General features: G+C 38.0%; 2 protein-coding genes and 1 long non-coding RNA gene across 9 annotated transcripts in view; 1 reads left to right on the top strand and 2 right to left on the bottom strand.

Moving 5' to 3' along the window:
• Positions 1–456: 456 nt before the first annotated feature.
• Positions 457–4,293, bottom strand: LOC147484031 (PR5-like receptor kinase). 3 transcript variants are annotated; one of them, XR_015204542.1, is made up of 4 exons: positions 2,356–3,506; positions 2,037–2,066; positions 782–1,935; positions 457–578 (listed from the first exon to the last, which is right to left on the bottom strand). XR_015204542.1 is itself a non-coding variant. In XM_086577406.1 (4 exons), exons 1-4 carry the CDS (start codon positions 4,276–4,278, stop codon positions 842–844), a joined length of 1,332 nt encoding a protein of 443 aa, XP_086433532.1. In that variant the 5' UTR covers positions 4,279–4,293; the 3' UTR covers positions 705–841. The 3 variants fall into 3 exon arrangements, 2 of the variants coding, with proteins under 2 accessions (XP_086433532.1, XP_086433531.1); XM_086577406.1 differs by lacking the exon at positions 457–578 and adding an exon at positions 4,177–4,293 and having other exon boundaries at positions 705–1,935; positions 2,356–2,461; XM_086577405.1 differs by lacking the exon at positions 457–578 and having other exon boundaries at positions 705–1,935; positions 2,356–3,088.
• The window catches only part of LOC147484024 (uncharacterized), a 36,701-nt gene continuing 25,149 nt past the window's right edge, over positions 3,094–14,645 (top strand). The window contains exons 1-4 of one of the 5 annotated variants that reach the window (XR_015204544.1): positions 3,094–3,203; positions 12,165–12,407; positions 12,754–13,032; positions 13,138–13,226. Coding sequence is in view for 2 of the 5 variants with exons in the window: in XM_086577412.1 (XP_086433538.1) it covers positions 12,671–13,009; positions 13,138–13,226; positions 13,337–13,355 (447 nt within the window). In the remaining 3 variants the exon portion in view is untranslated. Of the gene's footprint in view, positions 3,204–12,164; positions 12,408–12,493; positions 13,227–13,336; positions 13,979–14,645 lie in introns of those variants that run through there. The other 4 variants (XR_015204545.1, XR_015204543.1, XM_086577412.1 and 1 more) reach the window with 4 other exon arrangements.
• On the bottom strand, positions 13,386–14,377 carry LOC147484030 (uncharacterized). Its single transcript, XR_015204549.1, has 2 exons — positions 14,315–14,377; positions 13,386–14,213 (listed from the first exon to the last, which is right to left on the bottom strand). It is a non-coding gene; the product is annotated as an uncharacterized LOC147484030 (long non-coding RNA).

Genomic DNA, 14,645 nt, shown 5'->3' with positions numbered 1-14,645 from the left:
CATGTAACTGCTACCATATCACCTATGAAGGACTGGCATGGCCCGAAAAGTTTTATATAGCATATCAAGGTTAAGAAAGAGAATTCACTTGGGAATATAGCATAACAGAGAACTTCATAATTATTATGGTATGATTGTTATAGAATCTAAACGACAAAAAACGAGGACTATATATAACAAAAGGGTGGAAGTTTTTGATATCTCAGATCTTATCTTGACTTGAGGAGAATCTCCTTCACAAATGTACTCGATTTCTTATCACAAAATGGTGTTGACTGCATGCGAGGCTGTAAATATATTAGGGTCCTTTACTCCTTTAAATTCGATAAGATGATAGAGGACAGGTCCCTGCCGCCTTATTTCAGTCGATGTTGTGTAAAGCTATATTTCACAGGTACTGTTGTGTAAAGCTATATTTCAGCCGCTGATCATTCTAAATAATCAGTCATGAGAGTTGTGTAATTTCTAACCGTTTTAGGCAAAATAGTATACAATTTCAGCTAGCTTAAGCTTAACCAACCTCAACTTCCTTTGCATCAAGTTAAAACAATCGGGCTAAACATGTCAAACACAGCAACCTGCAAAAATTACCTCAAAAATAGTGCGTCTAATACTTATTTAATAAATAAAAAAAATAGCACTTCAAATTTTGTCATTGAGGCAGAGATATTGCCATCATTTGATATTTGGTTAGTTTGAGAAAGTTATGTAGCACCAAAGAAGATATAATATATCATGGAACCCATATATCTTTTACAAGTGTTGAAAAGCAGTACAATACCTATCTAAATTTAAAGAGCAGTGTTGTAGAACAAATCTAAATTCAATGGTAGAGTAACTCTTATGACGATGAAATCGAAGATTGTGAAGGTGGATGAAGAAAAGGATTTGGAGGCATTTTTAAATCTTCATTGTTTCCTTCTAACATATCTACCACCTTAGTCATTGAAGGCCGATCTGTTGGGTGTGTCTGTATGCACCAAAGAGCCACTACGATCATCCTTTTGGTTGTTTCCTCTTCAAATATCTCACACGATCCTTCCACATTGAAATCTGGTTTAAGATGATTATATATCCACTGGGGAAAATATATCTCACTCATGTTCTCCACTGCCACATCAATGTTCTTTCTTCCCCCAATCATTTCTAACACCATCATTCCATAACTATAAACGTCTGACTTGTGAGACACCCCTCCAAAGTTTCTACAACATACTTCAGGGGCAATATAACCGATAGTTCCTCGAGCTCCAACCATTGACACAACACTAATATCTCTTGTTGGACAGAGTTTAGCCATCCCAAAGTCCGAGATTTTGGGACACAAGTCTTGGTCTAGAAGGATATTGTGAGGTTTAATGTCGAAATGCAAAATGCGTGTGTTACAACCACGATGCAAGTATTCCAACCCTCTAGCAATGCCAAGTGCTATTTGGTAAAGTTTTTCCCATCCCAAAATAGGCATGGTGCTTGACTCCTTCTTCTCATTGTAAATAAACCTTTCAAGTGACCCGTTCGGCATAAACTCATACACAAGGGCTCGTTTGGTTTTCTCGGCACAAAACCCAAGAAGACTGACCACATTGACATGGTTTGTTCCGCCAATGGTGGCAACTTCATTGACAAAATCTTCACCATTACCCTTGGATTCATTCAATACCTTGACTGCCACTAAACGGCCATCGCGAAGCTTTCCTTTGAACACACAGCCATATCCTCCTTTCCCTAATGTGTCCTTAAAGGAATTGGTCATCTTCTTGACACTTGAATATTTGTATCTTTGTAGAGCACGACATCCATAACTCTGTAAGAACTCTTCCACATTTATTAAAGTTTCCGTTTTATTCCTCCCACGCGAGCATAATGAGGAAATAATCTTCCTATAAATAACTAGTAAGGTTAGAAGTACTAGTCCTCCAACTCCAGTGGATACACCTATAAAGTGTAAACAAAGAGATAACCTTCCAATTTAGTCTAAAAACTGTATAAATTTCTATAAACAGCTGATCAAGTAATATGTAGTATATATAACTCACCAATTTTGATCTTTTGTCCAGTACTTAAGTCTGCAATGCAAACATGTGATTCTCGTTAACATATATACATGCATGACCATAGTTACAAACTCATATTATTAGCCGAAGTGATAGTTTAGCTTCGGCCATGTTTAATTTGAATTTATGGAAACAAAAATCGCAACTACAATATTGTAATTTTCCCTATGGGATCAGAAACTTTGCGAAAAACTTATCCAGTTGGAATGTTGGATATTGTATCTAGGATTGCATTAGAAACACAAGAGATCTATGAATTCAATTGAGCAAGAGATTAAAGAGAGAGAAATTAGAAACTTACGAGATGGACAAACTCTATCCTCAATATTATCAAGAAAACCGCATACGCATCGAGGAACACTTGTAGTAGTATTGTACAGGCACATACCCCCAGATTTCTCGCAGTCCTGACATTCAGTAGGCGTAGACCAAAAGAGCTCAAACCCCAACAATTTATAAGCTCGTGAGAAATTTCGATCTACGCGAAAGTAAGGTGCTACCACACTCTCCGAACAGGTTCTATACCCGTCAAATCCTTTTGGGATTGAATCTTGATCGAAAGCATAAGAACGTTCATTTGTATTACTGTTGTTGTAGTTGTCTAGACAAGGGAGAAGCTGCGCAACACTATAATTATGGTTATTGTTGGTACAATTGTAGAAGAAGATAGCTTTGTTAAAATTATAATGGAGTCGTAAATACGGTGTTGAGTCGGATAAGGAGAAATTTCTTCGTGGTTGAGGACAATCTTGTCCTTCTATATCCGCGTCTACTATTGTTACAATTTGCAAGTCGTATCTTATTTCTTGCACAAGATAGAGGTGGTTGGAGATATTTATGAACGGACGGCTATCTAAACATTTGATCATTAATCCTGGATGTCCCTCTCCCCATCTCCTACTGAAATTCCTGTCCTCGTAATTAAACGGGTATTGAATATTAGGGTAGCCGTACGGACAATAAATGGAAGACACTGGAAGAATTTTATTCAAGCTGATGACGATGAAAGAAAGGAGTAGAAGCAATTGAAACATGACTGCTTGATTCCTGTACCCACACTCCACTTCTTCCGTTGATCACCAAAGCATCACTCTGAGCAACGAGAAGAACAACCGTGATAAAATCTCAATTCCCAAGTTAAAGGTCCCAGTATGTAACCTCAATTCTTCATTAGGTAGCTTACAGTATGAGTTGAAGGTTGCACACTAGCTGCAAACACTAGCTAGGGTGTTCTTATAATTCAATGATCACGACCAAACACGATCTATCACTAAATGTGTGGTTAGTCTAGATATTGCGTTCATAACACGTCCACGAAGATGCACATTGTGTTGAGGTCCAACTTCAATGTAAACGAGTTGTTTAAAGGAACTTAAGAGTTAAGACGTAGAAGATATTTATTGCTAACTCTATCCCCATCATTCATTAATTATCACATATACTATTGATACAAAAAATTCCAAAATGACAAAGAAGCCTGACTGATACTTTCAAACAAACGCAGGTTCCAGGAACCGTTATCTTACATTTTTCCAGACTGAGTGTCCCACGACAGGACATACGGGGATTCGAGGTGTAATTGATCTTCTGCAACTTAATACATTAGAAAAGTTCAACTACCTTTGCAAATAAGAACAATGAAAATCAATATTTTGAAAAATTGAAATAGAAAGTGTTGAATTTTAACATTCTTTGGGCCAACTGCAAGTGACCTCAGTAAGTGCAGTCCCACACTCTGATCTAGCATCAATACAGAGAAGAGACTAGCATCATGATCGTCACAACTTATCTACCAAGTGAGACGGCTCAGCCCCCAAGAAAAGAACAAAAGATAAAACATGTACCAATATAATTCAGCTAATGAGAACTATTTCATCATTTAGTGTCGTCTATATTCGAAAATATTATTTACATAAGATAATTAACCGAGACCCTCTTCAAGTTTTATTACCTGCTTTCCAAGAGACTCCCCATGGCCATACCCGGGTATTTATTTCCTCTGGAAGGGTTACAGGGGAGCAACAAGGATTAGTATTGTCTTACTTTACAAAACTAACATCCCTGAGTAGAGAGTTTCTGTTAACACTGAAACAATAATCAACATGAGCAGTGAAACACGTACCACATTGCTGAAACACTTTATTTTCTTTACTAGTTTCGGGACACCACCAATGTCAGTTGTCCAGGTTCTCCCATTGCTTGAGATATACATTTTGTCCGTCATATTGATCCCCGGGGCCTGAAGAATGGTGTAAATGTGTAATAGATGTATTAGTCAACCACCATAGAACTATTCTTGGTGATGATCATGCAAATGAAGACAATAGAGAATTCTTTGAAAATCTTAGAGTAGATTCAAAGATGACTAGATTAGTAATGAAGAAGCAACTCTTCTTACATCAGCATTTTTTTTTTTTTGGTTGGCAAGCGGGGTTTTTAACGAGGTCCCCTACCCCTTTATTTATAAAAATAAAGCTTGGAGTCAATTACATCTCATATACTGTTTTCCACTAGCATCCTCATATACAATTTTCCTAATATCTTCTGAGAATGAACTAGGGATCAGTTCAATAAAACTCACATTGGGCACATTTGCCGCTAATGCATCAGCTAATTTATTACTCTCCCTATACACATGTACTATTTCAAACTTTTCTAACTCTTGTATAATGTGCTTCACTTCCTTGATGATGTATCTCACCTGCCACGGATGTGTCCCTTTTAGAAATGATATAACATTTTTTGAAATCAATGCACAAGCACCCTTTTTTGATATTTTGTCTCTTCGCCAGCTTTTTAATCCTTCTTGCAATCCCTCAGTAGCTCAATCATTGCTATCTCACAAAATGACGATTTTCCATGTCTTTGCCGCAACCACTTCTCCTCGCCTCGCTTCTAATCACAAAGAGCCCACCCTCCAATCTGTCCCTTGCAATGTTCCATCGAATTTAGATTGTACATACATTCTCCTCCTCTTTCCCACACACACATCCTTCTTGTCTCCCTCTTTATTCCGTGTTCACGCTCCATTTTTCCATAAACCTTTGACGCCTCGCCCTTCTTCCATTTTATAGTTCAATAACTCAAATTTTTATCTTTACATCTCCAAGCATCCGCCTGTGAATGAGGTCTTGCGGTTCTCAGGCTGATTTTCAAGATTCTCTTGTTTCGTTCCATCCATATCCAGTAAAAGAACGCATTGACAATGAGCTTCAGCGCATCTTTCTTCCCTCCATTACCTTTACTCTCCTGCAACACCCATTCACACTCAGCTTCCCACGTCATGGCCAGCTGCCTTGAGTACCCTGCATAAGTAATCAGTTGTATCCATATATATTTGGAATAGTTACAGTGAAAAAACAAGTGTTTCTCCGTCTCATCTTCCCTCCAACACAGCACACACATTTTCGATTGCACTACTCTCCAGTCATACATCTTACTTAGTGTTTTTAGCGCTCCTTTCATTACCATCCACCCAATGAACGAGTGCCTCGGATGTTATTCAAAACCATATTGTTCTCAGTACCAATCATTATTCTCAGATCTTTCTCCTCATCGCCTAATAAGTTTCTTTCAGCTGGAACTCACCATATAGCGCATCACTCCACACTACCTCATCTGCTCCCACCTTTATTGTTACTCCCTCTTTCATCTCCTTCACTATCTCTGGACATTCTCTCCCTAGCCTATTTGTTATACTCCATTCTCCATTATTAATAAAGTTCGCAACTGGTGCATTCATATGACAACTTGTGTCATATGTGAATGTTTGTGGGAACACATTCTTTAAAATACCTCTTGGATGCCAAGGGTCCCGCCGAAAGAGTGTATCTCGCCATCTCCTATCGATGTCGCGACTATAAGTTTTGCATCATCCCTACTATTCAAAATAGCTCACCAGCTATATGAGCAATCATTCGGAATCTTCATGCTCGGAAGTTCTTAGTTCTGATGAGATTCTTCCAAATCCAAACAACCCATAAGTTATCCTTTTTACTAACCAAATTCCACACATGACGCATAATGGCAGCTTTGTTCACAGTATTAACATTCCGTATTCCCAGCCCACCTTCTTCATATGGATAACACACTTCATCCCACCCAATCAGTGCATGAGACGGTAAACAATCTGTCCCAGTCCAGAGAAAATTTCTACATAACTTATTTATCTCATCCAAGATGCTTTGAGGCATTATGTACGTTGCAAACCAGTATACACTCAAGTTGCTGAGTACCGACTTAATGAGTTGCACTCTACCAGCATAAGACAGCATCTTACCTCGCCAACTCTGTATTCTCTTTCCCACTTTATCTATCAACGGCAAAGCATCCGTATGTGTGAGTCTAGTCGTTATTAAAGGCAATCCTAGATATTTTACAGCAAACTCCCCTAGCAAATTGCATAGAATTGGTTATAGAATCACATAGCTCCTCATTCATCCCTGCAAAGAAAATTTGGCTTTTCTCGCACATTCACATCCAACCCCGTGACTTTGCTTGAACGGTAGAAGAAGTTATTCTTTAAGCATTCTCATTGTTTCAAAGTCACCATACATGAATGCTATCGTCATCATCGGCAAACGATAAATGTGTGATGATAGGATCCTTGCATCTATAATGAAGTTTGAATTTTCCTTCCCTGACACTATGATGCATAAGCTCTGTTAGTAGCTCCATAACCATAACAAACAAATAGGGAGACATAGGATCACCTTGCCTGATACCTCTTTTGCCTTGAAAGTACCCATAAGGTGCCCCATTCACCATTATAGAGTATATCGGAGTTTCTATACATACTTGTACCCATGCTATGGACTCCTCTGGCATTCCATATCTTCTCAGTGCAAACACCACTGTTTCCCACCTCACCGTATCATAGGCTTTCCTCAGATCAATTTTTGCCGCACATCTAGGAGGTGCTTCATTCCTATGATAGTTGTGTAGTAGCTCATGTGATAATAAGATGTTGTCCTGTATCCTTCTGCCTGTGATGAAAGCTGACTGGTTATTAGAAACAATACAGTTAATTACCCCTTTCATTCTAGCAGTAAGAATCTTTGTAATACATTTGTATACCACACTGCAACATGCAATTGGTCTGTAATCCCCCAGAGAGGTAGGGCTTTTTACTTTTGGTATCAAAGCTATGCATGTAGAATTCACCTCCCCTAACATCCTCTTAGATCTGAAAAACCCCTGTATTGCCTTCACAAAATCATCTCCTATAACACTCCAGGCAGATTTGAAAAAATGAGCAGAGTAGCCATCATTCCCCGAGCCTTTTCACTATCAATATCAGCTAAAGCTTGCACAATCTCATCCCTTGTTACTGATTTCTTCATCTCATCTTTCTCATCTTGTGTTACCTGATATCTAGGCTGCATATTGCCATATACCTCAAAGCTTATGTCTGGCAAACTATCGGGCCTGTATACTCTTTCATAATACTTCACACATTCTGCTCCTATCAGGTCTCCCTCTTCAATCACACTACCATCATTCTCAAAAAGACAAGTTATTCTATTTCTACTTTGTCTCGCTTGCACTGACTTAAAGAAATAAGCCGTATTATTATCTCCGCCTACTATAACTTGGTCCTTTGATTTCTACCTGTGGAAATCTTCCTCCACTATAGCTGCATGGACATGTCTCCGAGTAGCTACCCTTTCCTCCTTTATAAGCCCATTATTCAAAGGGTCAACTTGTAGCATCGTCGTACCTCGCCCGGATCCTTTCTAGTGGTATCAGCCTCTAGTAATAACATTACCCACTCTAGTTTTATTCCACTCAATCAACTCACCTTTTAACTGTTTCAGTTTCCTCATGAGTTTATACATTGATTCCTCTCAAATTCAGTTGCCCAAGCATGTTTGACAACTTCCATATAACCCTCTTCCTTCACCCAAAAATTAAAAAATCGAAAAAGACTCTTTCTTTTGATGTCTCTCTGCTTAAGTGGATATACAATTATGATAGAATGATCGGGCAATTCCTGGATTGAGAAACTCTGCTTCATGTTCTTCAAACTCATCATACCATCTAGCATTGACCATAACTCACAAGCTTCCTCCATGCCCTTATCTCTCTTTATTACTCCACATAAGTGTATTTCCTTTAGACTTTAGATCCATCACCTTAAGGTTACACAATCGTAAAAGGTCTCGCAAAGTGTTCATGGGCCTTGTCTATGCACCACCAACTCTCTCATACGAATGTAACACTGAATTAAAATCGCCCATTACCATCCAAGGTTGCTGATTGATATAAGAGAAGTTGATTAGCTCATCCCATAACTGTTGCCTTATGTATAAATCAGTGCTCCCATATACCACAGTTAGTACAAACATACTTCCATTCTGTAGCCTCACCTCCATAGTTATGTATTGTAGCCCCTTCTTAACCATCAAAACTGAGTATACTTGCGGATCCCATACCACCCATATTCTGCCCTTATCACTATTTTCATAGTTATGACATATATGCCATCCAGCGAAACATTTATTCACTATATAATTCATTTTTTCCTCTTTAACTTTCGTCTCCACTAACCCTACTAAACTTAAATGAAACTTTCTGATCAATTCCTTTACTTCATTATGCTTGAAATTCATATTGAAGCCTCTCATATTCCAACATGCTGTACTCGTCATTTAATATTGGGCTGTTTAAGGGTGCCACCCTTAGTGAAAACTTTCTTGCCTTTGCTGCTTGTTTGCCCACCACCTCTTTTTTACCGCGACTCGTCGACCTCCACTTTGCAATGCAAAGACCATTTTTTCCGAACTCTCCTTAATCATGCTAACCCTCGCTCTCTTCTCACCCTCTTTTATTTTCTCTTGATTACTATTCTCTAACGATCTCTCCTTTTCAATCCTCCTCAACAAGGTCCCTTGTATTGTGTTCTCAATGCTGTATCTTTTCAATTCAATTCCATCTTCTTGCTGTTTCTCTTTCCCTTTCAAAACTGTTTCCTCATTTCCTCGTTTTTCCTTTCCCTCAATGGTGCTTTGTTTCCTCGCTCTAATTGTATGTTTTCTGCCTGGTGATTCCCATTTTCCCTCCTCCTCTACATTGTGCACTTCTTGAACCTCCTCTATCTGTTTTGCCTCCTCACTCTGTGTTGCCTCCTCCAAGCCTTTCTCAATTTGAACAGCCTCCTCCAAGCCTTTCTCAGTTTGAACATCCTCATTCACCTTGACTTGCTCAACTTTACTATCCTTTTTCAACCATATAGCCTCACCTTGTTCATTTTTCTCCTTAATCTTCCTCGGACAATTTTGCTCATTATGACCAAACACCTCACATTGTAAGCATCGTGAGGGTTTCCAATTGTATTCAAACGATACCTTATATGCCCGCCTTTGGTCCAGCACCATTGGTATACTCTCTGGATATACACAGTTGGTATCAACTTCCACGCAAACTCTTGCAAAGGCTGTCCTCGACATGGATTCTGTTAGTTTATCAGTGAACATGGGTATACCAACTGCACTCGATACTTTGCTGAATCCAACTCTATTCCACATCTCCATCGGAAGTCCTTTCACAACCACCCAAATAGGTATTGTCTTCAGCTCTCGTGTCTCGGCTTCAACAAACAGCTTCCATGGTCGTACTACAAATAAATGGCTTGCTATGTGAAAAGAACCAATGTCTAACACTGCCCTCCTTTCTTCTTCCTTTTCGAACTTGAAAGTAAACATATTATCACCATATGGTTTCATTATAAAGCTTTTGATCCCCCATGTACGAGTAACTATCTCCTTGACATAATTATAACTTATTCTTTTTCCCACAAACGATCCAACCACCAGATTCTCAAACTTCTTGTTATAATCAGAAAAATTTTCACTTTTAACACGTATCACTTGCTTACCATTCACCATTGTCGGAGGTATGTAAGAAAGTTCCTCTCTACCTACTGACTTTCTGCCAAGAATCTCAGCCCACGAGTTCTTCAGCACTTGTGGTGGTTGCACGAATGAACTCTTTACTTTGGTCAGATCCGAAATAATCGGATCCACTTCTTTGCCTTTCTTCTCTCCCATGTCTGCAGTTACTTTCTTGAAGATGAAGTCTCCATCTTCTCCCTCACCATTAATTCTCGATACCCCCTGTGTTTCTGCTGTTTTTGTTGAAAGATTTATGTGCTGCACAGAATCACTATTCTCTTCAAACTCCTCGACTTCTTTCACCGCATCCAGCAATCTCTTGGCCACTCTTAGTAAGTCTTCTTTACTTGTAAGAGTCTCTGATGCTTCCTCACACAAACGACTCGGTTTCAGATTCATTCCAAACTCCTCAAACAACTTTCTTCTATATTTCTCAACTGATCCCTCACCATATCTAGCCTTTATTTCACTCTCAAAGCTATCCACATCCGACTCTGCCTGATCTGGTGATGATTTCCCTGGACTCCCAGCTGGTGTGCTAGGGTTTCCTAAATCTAAAACTCTCAACTCTCGTGTGTTTTGCATATTTTTTCCGGATAGAACTAACCCACATGGTCCAGCACAGAAAAAACCTCCGAAGTCAATTCTGATTGGTGTATTGTTTTAAAATAATGAGTTAAATTCTCTCTCTTCTCTCTCCTCTCTCCTCACCAGCCAATCACAGCTGACTTCTGAAGTCTTTTTCTGTGCTGGGCCATGTGTGACAGTCGCGCCCATTTTTTCCTAAAATTTTGTAAAATATCCTAAATACCCCTAAGGTTAATAATCACCCCTTAGAGGCCACCATTAACAACTAACTCAAGCTTTTTCAGTCCATGTTAGTTGAGTTAAAATTCAAAAGATCGAGGATGAACGAACTGTGGTGGTAATTAAGCTAGTTTGGTTACTTTTATTAATATCTTAACTGACGATTGTGAGGACCTTTTCAATTTTTGTATAGTATAATGGATGTAAAGCATTACGGTATTACTAATATATTTCTTTTTCTTTTTTCGTTTTCTTTTTCTTACTTACATCAGCATTCACTGAAGATGAGATCAAATTAAGAAGCTCTTTTGAGATGGATAGCTATAAAACCCCAAGCCCAGATGGATACACAGCTCAATTCGTCAAGTTCAGTTGGTTTGTGATTAGGGAGGATTTATGTATATATGATACATGTACTCCCTAAAGGTATCAACTCCACTTTCATGTGTTTAATAACTGAAATTCCTAATCCTTCAAAGGCAGCAGACTACAGACTTAATCATCAGCTTGAATCAAGCTGCCTTCATACCAAAAATATTCAACAAAGACAATATGCTTATTTCATATGAGCTCATGTGAAAAAACATGATAGAAAGGGTATCTCCCTTAGATGTTAATTGAAGGTTACCATTTGTAAAAGTTTTGATACTATGTCAGGTTGGACTTCTATTGAAAGCCTCCTCCTCCTCTCTCTCACTTTTTTCCATCGTATGTAACCTCAATTCTTCATTCGGTAGCTTATAGTATGAGTTGAAGGTTGCACACTACAAACACTAGCTAGGGTGTTCTTAGCATTCAATGATCACCAAACACGATCTATCACTAAATGTGTGGTTAGGAGTCTAGATATTGCGCTCATAACACGCCCACGAAGATGCAACTTGTGTTGAGGTCCAACACGGGCGGCTGAAACCAACTTCAATGTAGACAAGTTGTTTAAAGGTACTTGATAATACTGCTCGATGTGAGTATTTATTAGGCTTTTGACACTTTATGCAGGGAAAATCTTAATCAAGTCCAGAAAAGAGTTTTAGAATCATGGTATTCTAAAAGCTCAAGTAGTCGCTCTTGAGCTTGTAGGCTAGTAGCTATCTTTAAAGTTCCGCTATAAACCTAAATGGCCATTATAAGAATCCCACGTTAATTGTTATTGTAAATTGCGTTATGGGGATGCTGTTTCCATGTGTTCAGTTAAACCAAAATAATTCCTCAGTGAACAAAATTTTCCCATGTTTCCATGCTGCCCTGTGAACAAATTTTTTAATGGTGTGAATAATTCCTCTGGCAAATTAAATGGAGTCCTTTTAAAGGCAGTTTGTCTCAATTTCCTAATTATGAGTAGCTTAAAAATGCATGTATTTGTGAAGCTTTTGTCTCACATGTGCCATTTTTAATCTATATATACAAGCAGAGGAACAGAAAATCGAAATGATTCTGCTGTGGATTCTTTGGAGGCTGGACAAGAAAATTTTGAAAAGCCGAAGAAGAAGAAAAAGAAAGAAAGAACTAAAGAGGGGAAAAGTGGCGGAGATAGGGACGATAGCATAAATGATGACCAGAAAGAAGATAATGCTCAAACCGAGGAAGGAAATACTGATGTCATCAAGAGGGTGCCTGTCTATTATGAAGCAGATGACAAAGCATCCAACAACAAGTGAGAATCTTATTTAGCATCTTATGCACTTTAGTTTTCCTCATCTTTATCTGTTTCAAATGTTCCTTTCAAGAGAAAAAGGAGAGAGTTTCGGAATTTTAAGAGATTGATTGACCATAATATAGTCTGGTTTTGTTGCTTTGGAAGTCTTCTTATACTATTAAAAGAATAAAAACACTGTCACCTTGACTTGAATTCTGATAACTGGGGACGCCATATTGCTACTTCTGTCACCTTTACCCTTTCTTTCCTTGTTTGTTAGAATGTTTCGATTGGTCTCTATTGAACAAGTCATAACTGAAAGTAATATATATCACCATGTGGCTTTCTTTCTTTGTTTTCACAGGAATTTGAAATCTCATGGCAATGGAGTTTCTGATGAAGATACTACTACTGGAAAAAAGAAGAAGAAGAAGAATAAGACACCAGAGAGTGACAAAAGTGCAACTGCAGACGAAGCTAATAAAGGGTCTGTAGTGGAAATTGAGGACAAGAAAGCAGAACTGAAGGCAACACAAGCAAGAAATTACCCCAACGGCCTTGTTGTTGAGGAGATAAAAATGGGCAAACCAGATGGAAAAAAAGCGTCTCCTGGAAAGACGGTAGCTACTTCCATACTTAATGGGTTTAGTATTATGTTCTAGGCTTTTAGCCAGTGCTACATGTTGTTATGGTTATGAAGAAATTGGTTAATAAACATTTAAGTGATGTTGTCAATTGTTGGTTTCAGGTATATGTTCATTATATTGGGAAGTTGAAGAAAAATGACAAAATTTTCGATTCTAAACGTAGGGAGAGTACCTTTCAAGTTCCGTCTAGGTACTGATTCACTTTTTTGGTTAGCTAGTGTGTTTCTTAATGTTTATCCTATATATTTTTTTTTTCTGTTGGTCTTTGAGTGATTCTAAAATCTGATTTTCTTTTTGCAGGTGTGGGACAAGTTATTAAGGGGTGGGATGTTGGTGTTAATGGTACTAATTCCAGAGCATCAATAGACACCCATTACATTGAGCAAAGTGACTAAATGGTTTACAAATGTTTTACATTCATAAATACACAACTGTTTTACATTCATAAAACCACAACAATTTCAACAATGGAAATACTTAATAGCATAGCAACAATACAATGCAAATAAATTCACATCACTCGCATAGTAACGCCTCTGCAGTCTCCTTGAACTCTTCTGCAGTCTCGCATTGTAGTCTCCCTGAAGTCATCTTTCTTTTTTCTCTTGTAGCATCACACACCAGTAGCACACTAAAGCCAACAGTCACACACTAGCATGCTTGTTTTTAAAAGAGATTAGTAACTCGGATACATACTGTCGGATGTGAAGTTTGTACTCAAAACATCTGGTAACCTCTTCTTTGTGGACATAGACACCCATCATTGCCAAACCATGTAACTGCTACCATATCACCTATGAAAGACTGGCATGGCCCGAAAAGTTTTATATAGCATATCAAGGTTAAGAAAGAGAGTTCACCTGGGAATATAGCATAACAGAGAACTTCATAATTATTATGGTATGATTGTTATAGAATCTAAACGACAAAAAACGAGGACTATATATCACAAAAGGGTGGAAAGTTTTTTGATATCTCAGATCTTATCTTGACTTGAGGAGAATCTCCTTCACAAACGTACTCGATTTCTTATCACAAAAGGGTGTTAACTGTTAACTACATGCAAGGCCCTAAATATATTAGGGTCCTTTAATTGGTGAGCATAATGAGGAAATAATCTTCCTATAAATAACGAGTAAGGTTAGAAAGACTAGTCCTCCAACTCCAGTGGATACACCTATAAAGTGTAAACAAAGAGATAACCTTTTAATTTAGTCTAAAAACTGTATAAATTTCTATAAAGAGTTGATCAAGTAATATGTAGTATATATAGCTCACCAATTATGATCTTTTGTCCAGTACTTGAGTCAATACTTAAGTTAGTACTTGAGTCAGTACTTGAGTCAGTACTTGATTCTGCAATGCAAACATGTGATTCTCGTTAACATATATACATGCATGACCATAGTTACAAGCTCATATTATTGAATTGTGCCTTTTTCTTAGAAATTTGAAATGTGCATTACTCTATCTCCATTTATAATACCAACTATATTTGAAGTGTTGTCTGAAAAATAATTTTGCATAGATTCTAAAATCGGGCTTCTAAATTTACACTTATGAGTTCATAGATCATCTTTAGGTGGTGGCAAACAACTGTTTTTGGTAA

This window comes from Coptis chinensis, chromosome 8 (assembly GCF_015680905.1).
Source record: "Coptis chinensis isolate HL-2020 chromosome 8, ASM1568090v1, whole genome shotgun sequence".
Taxonomy (NCBI): Eukaryota; Viridiplantae; Streptophyta; class Magnoliopsida; order Ranunculales; family Ranunculaceae; genus Coptis; species Coptis chinensis.
The sequence above is the reverse complement of the archived record's forward strand: the minus strand, read 5'-3'. Positions and strand labels throughout refer to the sequence as shown.